Below are 11,599 nucleotides of genomic sequence, written 5' to 3'. Positions count from 1 at the left end.
TAATATTAATAGTAATAATTCACCTTTTAAATTTTGTATTTTTACCCTATAATAAAAAGTGTAACAAAGCTAAAAATTGTAGGTTAAAAACCCCTAAAATATTTACATAGAAGAAGTGATAAAAAAATTTAAATATTATCAAAAATTAGGTGCTCACAGCTGCCCCTCTTTGTTTGGAAACATGAAGAGTTTTCAAGCAAAGATAAGGTGAGTCAGATGACTAATTTTTGAACATATTTTTATTCAAAAGGGAAGAAATAAGGATAAGAGAAAAGAGAAATGGTGCAACAGAGTCTTGGTTTTGGACAACCTACATATCCCGGGTTATAGGGGAATCAGGTTGCGTGTAGTTCAAGAAGTTTGGTAGCTGGGACTACCATGAAGCTGTGGTTTTATTGTTACTGTTGTTGCTGCTACTGATACTGCCTACTGACCTCCTTATTACACCATGACAAAAATGAAGAAGCTAGACTAAGCTATAATCTATACTTTACAAAGATTTATTTCCAAACCTAATCTTGTGACTGATGTTGCCTTGTTGATTTGTGATTCCTCTGCTGTTTCTTTACTTCTGGCTCGACTTGTGGTCTTCCTTCTGATTTCTGTTGGGGATTTTTGTTGTAACCCTCCGCTTTACTGACTTCAAACTTCAATGTATTTCCTCTGTTATATGGGCGGGCTCCCAACTTCAAAACTTGAAAAATGAAGAGACTGAAATGTATTTCCTGCTCTCCAGGCGGGCTCCTGACTGCTAAACTTGAACTGCTTCTCCCTGTTCTCCAAGCGGGTACCTTATTGCTAGACTTGAAATGTATTCCTTGCTCTCCAGGCGGGCTCTGACTGCTATCTTGAAATGTATTCCCTGCTCTTCAGGCGGGCTTCTGAATTCAACCAAAATAGACGAAAACAAAGGAAATTTTTCTGCCCCAGTTTGGGTATCTGGGAACATATGTAAGTGTAAAACGAATCACATTACCAAATATCAATAAGAACTTGAAAACTAAATCTTGAATTGTACTCCCTTGTTCTCCAGGCGGGCTCCTGACTGCTGAACTTGAATGTATTCCCTGCTCTCCAGGCGGGCTCCTGACTGCTAACTTGAACTGTTACTCTTTGTTCTCCAAGTGGACGCCTGATTGCCAAAACTTGAATTGTATTCCCTTGCTCTCCAGGTGGGCGCCTGATTGCTGAAAATTGACTTGCTTCTCCGTGTTCTCCAAGCGGGTCCCTGATTTCAACAAAATAGATAAAACAAAGAAAATTTTCTTCCCCAGTTTGGTAGCTGGGCGCATATGTGAGTGTTAAACTGAATCATATTACCAAATATTACTAAGAATTTGAAATCTATGTCCCATTATCCAGGGGGTCCGGACAACTCTTAACTAAACGACAATTTTAAATTTAAGCTATATCTTTTAAATGTATGACTTCCGCTAAATCTTGTTATCTAAGAGGGTCTCAAACTACTCCCCATTATCCAAGAGGGTCCTGACAACTCTTAACTTAACGACAATTTTAAATCTAAGTTATATCTTCTAAAGGTGTTACTTCCGCTAAATCTTGTTATCTAAAAGGGTCGGTCTTAAACTATTCCCCATTATCCAGGAGGGTCCTGACAACTCTTAATTAAACGACAATTTTAAAGCTGAATTATATCTACTGAAGGTATGTCATATGCTAAATCTTGTTATCCAAGCCAATTTTAAACTACGTCCCATTATCCAGGAGGGTCCTGACAATCAAAAATTAAGTCTTATCTTAAGAGTGACAATTTTACGGCTAAACTATATTACCCTACAACAGAACTTATGTTAAATCTTGTTATCTAATGGAAATCTTAAAGCTAGATCTCATTATTTAGGAGGGTCCTAAAAACTCCTAATTGAATCCTATCTTAAACATGCAATCTTTGAAACTAACTTATATTCCTTTGGGGTACATTTATGCTAGATTTTTCTATTTATGATTGTTTCATTTTTTTAAACTAGGTCCGATTTTCTAGGAGGGTCCTGACAACTCCTAGCTGAATTCTATCTACAGAAAAAAAATTTGAAACCAACTTATATTCTTTTGGGGTACATTTATGCTAGATGTTACTACTCATGATTGTTTTGAATTTTAAACTAAGTCCCATTTTCCAGGAGGGTCCTGAAAATTTCAAATTAAATCTCACCTTAAGAGTGACAACTTCAAAGCTAAATCATATTTCCTAAAGGTAAAACTTACGCTAAATCTTATTTTCTATGAAGGTCTTAGAACTAAATCCCATTGTCCAGGAGGGTCCTGAACACTTAAACTAAATCCCATTATCCAGGAGGGTCCTGAACACTTAAAACTAAATCCCATTATCCAGGAGGTTTCTAAAGAGCCGAGAATGAACTTACCTGAGCCATGCTTTCTTTCTGGAGGATCTCTGCAGAACAGATAAAATTCCTTACCTCTGAACCATGCTTTTCCTCATTGAGGGTTCCTACAGATCGAACAAATTTTCCTTTCCCCTTCTCCAACCGCCTTTGTGCTGACAAAATTTGTGCATGACACTTGAAAAAAAATTCAAACTTCCAAGCTTTGATTTGGACACAATTTTCGTCCCTGTTTCAAACAAAGAAAACGTGTGAGTTTATAAATATGGTGGTTGGTTTGTGGCCTTAACTTTGAGGGCGATTGCTCCTTCACTTCCTATGATAACTTTGGTTTCAACTTGAAAGACATTGCCTGTTTATTGACTGACCACTTTCTCTGTCACCCTTATCACAGAAAATACCTCTAATCCATTCAGACCCAATACCTTCTATCTGTTATATTGCTCATGAACCGACATCTACCAAACCTTTCTGTTTCACATGATCCCCACGGTATATTGATTATTACCAACTTCAATGCACACATTTTTCTTTCCCGATTTAAATCACTGGCCTTGGTCTTGAGATCTATTGCTCCATTACTTTCCATGATAGCTTTGATTTCTGCATGGAAGATCTTGCTTGTCACTGGTTTACCACCTTTTTTTTTCTTGTATTTCACATGGATCCCAACGCATGTTGATTGTTACCAACTCAGTGTATATGATGTTCTTCCTTGACTTAAACCACTGGCCCTGGCCTTGAGGTCTACTGCTCCCTCGCTTGCCATGATAACTTTGATTTCTGCTTGGAAGACCTCGCTTGCCACTAGTTAACCACTTTTGTCAATCTTAACACAGAAGATACATTTGATCCGTTCACCTAACACCCTTTATTTGTTGCATTGTCTATGGATTGATATGTACCAAAGCTTTGTATTTCACAAGGATCCCAAAGCAAGTTGATTGTTACCAGTTCAGTGCGCTTGTTATTCTTTACTGACTTATGATGCTTTGATGTGCAAGCCAGATCTCATTTTGTGCACTTGGAAAGATGGTGGCAAATTTTGAAGTCATTTCTCACTTATTTTGACCAAACAGACTCGGGAAGAGGAAGTAAATAAGACAAGAGGAACAGAGTAAAGGACAAAGGAAAGAGATGATTCCTAACAAGAAAATTACAAAGTAGAAACCTATTAGATGTGGATACCAACTCTAATGACCATGACATGCACCTGTGGCCTATTCTGTTGAGCAAGTCTAATGTTCAACTCATGTTATACCCCTAAACCGTGAAACTGGGCTTCAATGCTCTGATTATCCAATCCAATTCACAGTCCTTATTCGACTTGTAATGCCCGAAGGGTTTTCACCATCAAGCCTCTCTCATTTTGTTCTTTCTCTCAACTTACCGTCGCCTTACGGTGCCCGCGAGGGTTTTCACCTATAAGACTCTCTCATTTTTATTTCTCTCAGCTCCCGTCGCCTTACGTTGCCTATTGAAGGTTTTCACCTCTAAGACTCTCATTTTATTTCTCTGCTTGGACCAGAGTGCTTCCCCTGATATGATTCACCTCTACTCGCTTGACTTGGCATCTCTCGAAAACTGGTCGGAAGGTCTTTCTTTGGACCGTAATGTGGGCTTTGGATAGGGTTAGGAAGAAAGGATATCAAAGGCTCAAAACAATTTGAATGGGTTCAAAATTACAACTTTCGGAATCAGATTTCCTACCACAACCACCACTTCTGCCCCAGTTTCTTTGCTTGGGGACTTTTGGATTTTTATTTTGATGAGACCGAACCGTGAGGCTGCCTACGTATCCTTAAAAGGAATCAGGTCGAACGTAGTTCATGTCATAAAAATTACTTTGTTTGTTGTGTTTTTTTTTCTTTTCTCTTTCTTCTCTCTTTTTTCTCATTTGCTTTTCTCTTTTTCTTTTTATTATTTTTCTTCTTCTTTTCTCTTTTCTTTTTTTTTTCTTTTTTTTTTCTCTTTTTCTTTCTTTCTTTCTCTTTCCTTTTCTTTCTCTTTCCTTTTCTTTCTCTTTTTCTTTCTTCCTTTTCTTATCTTTCATGCTTGTGTTTCTGATATTCGCTACTGATTCCGAAAGAGAGGTATGAAAGAAAATAAATAAGGCTCAAAAAGGGTGACGAGGGATAAAGTGTTTAGATATAAGAAAAAAATGTCTTCGTCCTTCCAACCTTCAAAACATTCAAGTACAAACAACACAATTAAACAAACCAAGGAAAACATTCGTAACATCTTTTGGTTGCGCCAGACTTGATGACCGTACCCACACATTCGCCTTCTACATTTGTTATATACAAAGCACCATTGGACAACACTCTCACTCTCATTACCACGAACGACCCCCTACAAATTTGGGGCAAACTTGCTTTTATCTTCAAATTGATGCGGCAGGATGTATTTCAATAGGGGTTCTTTATGTTCTATCTGCCCCAGTTTCACACAATTCGGGCTTGAAATGATCTCAAAATGCCTTTACTTATTTCCCTCAAATGTCCTTACATCTTCAACATTGTTTCATTACTTCGTGATTAAACTGACTTTTAAAACCAGGCTGAGAATTACGCGTGCATGTCACGTCACTAGAGTCAACAGGAAATGGACTATAAAAGGAAAAAAGAACTAAACAAAAATGACTAGAAATAACAGAAAACAAAAACTTGCATTAGACAGATGGTGAAAGGATTTGGACAATAAAACAGACAAACTAGACTGGGGTTACAAACCTAGAACAAACCTAGAAAACACTAAGCAGGCTACTAGACTAAACAAACTAGGCAAAATAAGAGGATATAAGGGTTTGAGTCACAAGACAATATTTGGATTACAACCCTGAAATAACCCGGACAACAGAAATGACAACAAAATAAACCACCAAAACTCCTCCCTGGCTAACCAAGAAAGGAGCATCTTTCCAATTGCCAAGCTCGGCATCTTAGCCACTGAATTCCGCATCAACATTACTAGGACCTTCACAAACTTCCATCACATTGTTCTTAACAAATTGCTTTTGGGTTCTCTTTGCTGGCTCGTTCTTAAAATCAACCTCTGATAGCACTGAAAACTTTGCAGCGCGTGGACCTTCGAGGATCTCAGAAGAATTTTCATATTCCTTTTCAAAACAAATCATACTCACCATATGCGTCTCATTACGAGCAGGCGATGGACTTTGGTTAGTGTCTGCTGCATATGGATTTTGCACGACAATGTCACCTGCATTAATAAGCTTCTGAATTGCTTTCTTCAGATTCCAACACTTCTCTATGTCATGCCCCGGGGCATTTGAGCAATATGCGCACCTTTGAGAAAAATCAAACTTCTTTGACAGAGGGTTTGGCATTTTTATATGAATCGGCTTCAACATGTCCAATTGCTTCAACTTTTGGAACAAAATGGCATATGATTCTCCAATAGGTGTGAAAGCCTTTTCTTTTTTCAGCAACCTCTCATTCTTAAATGCTTGATTGGGCCGGAAACCTGATCCAGGGGGTTTTCGATAGGCTCGTGGGGGTGGATAGGCATTTTGTGGAGCTGGGTACTGAGAGAGTGATGTACAATTTTGGGAGTTCCGTGGAGAGAAGTGGCATTGGGGAGGATCACCAGGTGCATCAGGATATCCATGGGGATGATGTCGAGGCTGGAAGTGTTGATCGGGAAAGCCCATCGGATCATCTTTTCTGTTTCTCTTTCTTCCACCCAAGCTTACTGGGATGTTCTGAATGTCTTTCGAACAACTCATGATTTTGCCTGACTTGATTCCCTCTTCTACTAGCTCCCCCATTTTTAACACATCTTTGAAAGGCTTTCCCAAGGCCGGGATCAAATGACTGAAGTAGGTGGGCCCTTGGGCTCGTAGGAAAAGCTCAACCATTTCTTCTTCACCAATCGGGGTATTGACTCGAGAAGCCTATTCCCTCCATCTGAGCCCAAACTCTCTAAAGCTTTCCTCTGGCTTCTTTTCCATTTTAGATAGGGAGGACCAGTCTAGGGTAACGCCTGATCTGTACTGAAAGTATCGAACAAAATCTTGAGTCATGTCTCCCAATGTAGGCCACTTCCCAACATCTTGACGAATATGTCAGTCCAAAGCTGCCTCAGTTAGGCTCTTACTGAAATATGCCCTCAACAGGACATCTTTCTCTCCAACACTTCTCATTTCACTGCAATAGACCCTCAGGTGGGTTACCGGATCTCCACACCCATCATACAAATTAAATTTTGGCACTTTGAACCCCGCGGGCAGGCGAACGTCATGGGACACATACAGTTCTTTGTAAGCCATGCTACCCTGGTCTTCACTTCCTTGTTTGTTCTTCAAGGATTTTTCTATGCCTTTCAGCCTCTTGGGTATCCCTTCTTTCCCTTCTCTTCCTGTTAACCTTTCATTTTCAACATGAAGCTTATCCCGAGGGCTCTTCTTGTATGAGTCAAGAACCTTGTAGGCAACCTCTGCGGGGTAGTTTTGGTCATGAGCTTTGAGTGGATATTCATTGTTGGGAATAGTGGATATGACAGGAGGGCACTTTTGGGAAAAGATAGTTGGCGGACGAGTGATGGAGCTACTAAGGTGGTTGGGAAAGTTGTGATAAGTGGGTAGATCTGGAGAGTATGGAGGATCATCTGACATTGTGTCCGGAGTTTGGGTAAGGGCAACATCTAGGAAGCTAGGTGGTGGCGGGGGTAGTGCCTTCCTAGTCATCCAAGCCTGATACATGTCCGCCATGTGTTGTCTTAACATCTCTACCTCTTCAACCAACCCATTGTCCTGTTCAACCAACTGCTTTTGGGCACCGGTATCAACCAACTCAGTTCTGTTGTTGTCTGCCATTGCCTTTTGACTTTGTGTTGTAGAGAAGAGTTACCACTTTAAAAACCACAAACCAACCACCCTTCTGCTATGAATATAACAAAATGAGGCCATCACGTTAGTGTTAGGGCATTTAACAACAAAAATATCACATTGCGTGCAATGCACCTAGCCACAATTAACGGTTCTAGAATGACTTCGAGGGTCATAAGGTCACTTGGCATCATCCCAATTTGTTCATTTCAACCTCCCTTTTCTTTGCTTTTCTAGCACTTGCTTGATCATTTTTCTTCCTCTTTTTTTCCTAATTATCACTCTTTTCTTTCCTCTCATTTCTCACGTCCCATAATTTCACCCTTTTTTCTTTTCTTTTTTCCCCTTTTTTTTTCCTTCTTTTTTTTCTTTTTAAAAAAATAAAAGGATTCGATCGAACCCTATGTAGGTTGCTTACGTATCATGACGCCGTATGAATCAGATCTTTGTGTAGTTTTGGAAGATCATGAATAAAGTAAATAAACTAACTTTTTTTGAATTTTTTATTTTATTTTTTCGAAAGAAGGACTTATAAAGAAGAAACAGAATATTTTTGAATTTTGATTTTCTTCAAAATTTTTGCAAAGAAAGACTTCTAAAGAAGAAAGAAAATATTTTTGGAATTTTATTTTGAACTTATGAAAGAAATGCTTCTAAAAAAAGAAAATATTTTTGAATTTTGAATTTTCTTTTCAATTTTGAAAGAATAATGAAAATATTTTTGGATTTTTGGATGAAATCAAAAGAAAATATTTTTGTATATTTTTTTTAAAAACAATTAGGGTCTAAAAGAAAGGCTTTCTAAAGAAGCAAGTAATGAAAAATATTTTTGAATTTTTTGAAAATTGGGGTCTAAAAAAAAGACTTTTCTAGAGAGGAAGTAGAGGAAAATATTTTTTGGATTTTTTTGAAAATTATGGGCCGGAACCGATGAGGTTTGCCTACGCATCTCACATTCGGTGAGAATCAGACCCGCGTAATTCGCCCAGTTTTGACGGAACAGGAAAACATGACACTTAAAAATTTTGGCTCGTTTTGAAATGACTTTTTTTTCCTAGAATATTGGCAGATTTTCAGAATTTTCTAAATATTTACCTCACTTTTTGTTTCTTTTTTCTTCTTTCTCCTCTTTTTTGATTTTCTTTATTTTATTTTATTTTTTCATTTTCTTTCCCTATTCTAGAAGCCAGTCAACATGTAAGCCGAAACAGACAGATACGCAAGTAGCACGTAAGATGCATCAGTATGGTCTTTTAATTTGGGTACACCTATCCTAGACGGACTCAACCCCTGTGTTGAGTCCCCAAAGTCAAATGCAAGTGATGCAAACAAGCGTTCCTACTAGGGATCCGACATGAGGCTATGTTATTCTAGGTTTAAAACCTGGGTGTATTATTCTAGACCCGGCTTACCCGAGCGGACAGCTCGAGCCGGGGGGGGAGGGGGCAGCGTACCGGGAATACAGAAGCTTCACCGGCTTTGCAACTTCTCTGAACCTCGTTCTAAATTTGGGATATGACTCTAACAGAAAAGAAGTCACACGAAGAGCACACTTCCCAAATGATTCAGAAGACTCAGAGAGAAGAAGGATTTCGTGACAATTTATATACAGTTCAAGCAAAATCAAAGTGATAAAAGCGGCATTTAGCACATTTGGTTCAAACATGTAAAAATCAGATAACAAATAAAAGCCAATCATAAGAGCTATTCTAAGCTCGAATTTTGAACACTGAACCAGAGATTCTGGGTTCGATCACCAGCAGAGTCGCCGGAGCTGTCACACCTCCTTTTTACACTACCCGAAGGTAGAATAAGGGAGTTTTTCCAATTTAAGTGACATTATTCGAAATAGGATTATTTATTCATTTTTATTCAGAGTCGCCACTTGGGATGGTTTGTTTTTTGGTGTCCCAAATCACCGGTTTATTTTTTAAATCCCAAACCGAGGAAATTTCGACTTTCCTTTTGAAGTCTGCGAACCAGAAATTCTGAATAAGGAATTCTGTTAACCCAAGGGAAGGTGTTAGGCACCCCCGGATTCCGTGGTTCTAGCACGGTCACTTAAACTATCATAATTGGCCTATTATCTGATTTTAATACATGTTTTAGTCTATGGTATAATTTTGAATTATTAACCGCTTTTAATTAATTTTTAGGAAAATTCAACGTTATCAAAAACATCTCTTTGAACCACGCCACATGAAATGCACCCGCGGTCCGCGACACATTATATTTAACGTTGTTAAGATTTGGATTTGGGTCACATGAAATGCACACCCGAGTTTAGGAAAGTAATTTTTAAAATAGCGCGCCTAAAACAACTACGCACTTTCAACTTTGCGAGGGCCATGGAAAATTCAACTAATGGCACACCTCAATTTCTAAAGGATTAAAATTAATTAAGTGAGGGCCATGAGTTTAGGGATTTTATTTGTCATGGCACACCTCAAGTTATTTTAAAGAATTGTACTTAACTAAAGCAAATTAGGATGTTCATGAATTATTCCGTAAGCTACTTTGAGACTTGTTGTGAGGCCAAGAGTTTATACACATGGGTTTATTGAAATAAAAGAGCTTGTTGCTTTCAAAGGATTGCTTGCGTCTTTACCAATTCATTTGCTGCAAAATTTGATGTTTCTTTATTCAACTTAAACATGGCCTAGGTCATACACCCCACTGCCCATATCTACGTATGTATATAAAATATATTCATGTCCCATTATTAACAAGGTGCAATTTTAAAGGAAACTTCTCTATTACAAATGATTTTTAAACATGTACTATTTCATGTCACTACTATTATCTTTACATTTCAAATCATAAATATTTAAAGTATTCCAACAACAAAACTAAGCACAATATTATGAACCTTCAAAATCCAAAGACGCCAAAATTTCAAGTTGTGAGAACGAGGCCTGAGTCTCCTCGAACACATATGGGTCTGTCATGGGAATTCACAGTTGAAGGTTTCTTGGCATGGAACGTTCTCTACCTTTTTGTTTATTTTTCTCTAGCCTATTTTTTTTTTTCAATCGAATACTATGCTTAAGAGAGATTCAAGAACAAATGCTATATGCAAACAGAATAGGAATAAGAGTAGGGCGACTTTGAAGAAGAGAACATTTTCATTCAACGCTATTTTTGTTCAAACACTTGACAAAAGAACATATGACTACCGTGTGGAAATCAGCTAACATCCTCCCTAAGTGCAATAACAATCTTTAAGAAAAGAAAGTAGATACCAAGTTACTCGTTTTGAGTTTCAACCGACCAAATACCTGATTTTAACATTCCAATAATTTCAAAGATTAAACAAGAAAAGAATTTCGGACAAATTTATACTTAGACATGTTAAATCCAAAATCAGAACAAATCTAAAATAATAATTCCAGAACTTAACAGAGAAAGTGAATACAAGTCAAAAATACACATAACGAGTCTATGGATTTGGGCAGAGTCAGCTCATAAGGAAATTAAAATTTTCTCCTGAAAACTAACAGAAGCACTGCATAAGTAAAACCCAACAAATCCATTTTTTAATTATAATTCAAATAAAACTGAACAAAATGGCTAAACACACCTCTGACAGCAGACCGGCAGATCCGAACAAAGAGCAGCAATAATTTTTCAACCACAGCTTCTTCTTCTTTTTTTTTTTTTGAAATTTTCAGATTTGAGAATCCCTTTTGAACTTAGAAAATTCGTGAGAAGGTGAGAGATGGAAGGGGGAGTGCACCGCAACTCTTATGTTTCTGGTGAGTTCGCCGACGACAGAAGCGAAGCAGAAAACGAGGGAGACGGCTGTTGAGGCAACTGAAGGTGTTGGAGATGGAGTTCTGTTCTCTCTCTGTTTTTTCAAGGAAACGACGCCTGGTCTCTAATGGGAAGGGTATCTAATTTTGGATATCATGAAGGAAAGGCTGCTTTTTCGTTTTTTGAGGGGATATCTGTGTGTATCTTTGGAAAAATGAAGAAGAAGAAAGAAGAAGGGAGGGGCCTGAGTGTTGCGCCGTTTTTCTCCCAAGGGATACGAGGGTCTTATGATCTGATCTCTTTTTTGCCTTAGCTCCCCTTTTGCGCGAGAGATTAGGGTAAAAAAATGATAAAAAAGGGTAATGAGTCAAAATGGTTATTGGTATTGGAATTGGAATGAGGTTTAAAATTAATTTGGGTCATTTTAGGAGTTGACCCAATTTTAGAAGAAACAAGATCAAAAATATATTCTTCCTAATTTCCTTTTCTCCTTTTTTTCTTTTCTTTAATTAATTAAAATCTTAAATTAATCTAATTTTGTAGAAATTAAAATTCTTTATTTATTTTTAACACTAAAACAACTAATTAACTAAAAAATGTTAATTTTAAAGACTAAAAGTTAAATATGTAAAAATGA

At 37.7% G+C, this 11,599-nt stretch overlaps 1 protein-coding gene across 1 annotated transcript; it reads right to left on the bottom strand.

The window, feature by feature from the left end:
- Positions 1-280: 280 nt before the first annotated feature.
- LOC107812570 (uncharacterized) lies at positions 281-11,350 on the bottom strand. Its single transcript, XM_075225074.1, has 2 exons — positions 10,790-11,350; positions 281-10,702 (listed from the first exon to the last, which is right to left on the bottom strand). Exon 2 carries the CDS (start codon positions 6,238-6,240, stop codon positions 5,305-5,307), a length of 936 nt encoding a protein of 311 aa, XP_075081175.1. The 5' UTR covers positions 6,241-10,702; positions 10,790-11,350; the 3' UTR covers positions 281-5,304.
- Between the last annotated feature and the right edge of the window lie 249 nt (positions 11,351-11,599).

The sequence above is a fragment of the Nicotiana tabacum genome, chromosome 11 (genome assembly GCF_000715075.1).
Source record: "Nicotiana tabacum cultivar K326 chromosome 11, ASM71507v2, whole genome shotgun sequence".
Taxonomy (NCBI): domain Eukaryota; kingdom Viridiplantae; phylum Streptophyta; class Magnoliopsida; order Solanales; family Solanaceae; genus Nicotiana; species Nicotiana tabacum.
Note: the sequence above shows the minus strand (reverse complement) of the source record. Positions and strands in the feature narration are given on the sequence as shown.

Coding starts and splice junctions, on each gene's coding strand:
- LOC107812570 (XM_075225074.1), bottom strand. CDS start 6,240: ATGGTTGAGCTTTTCCTACGAGCCCAAGGGCCCACCTACTTCAGTCAT.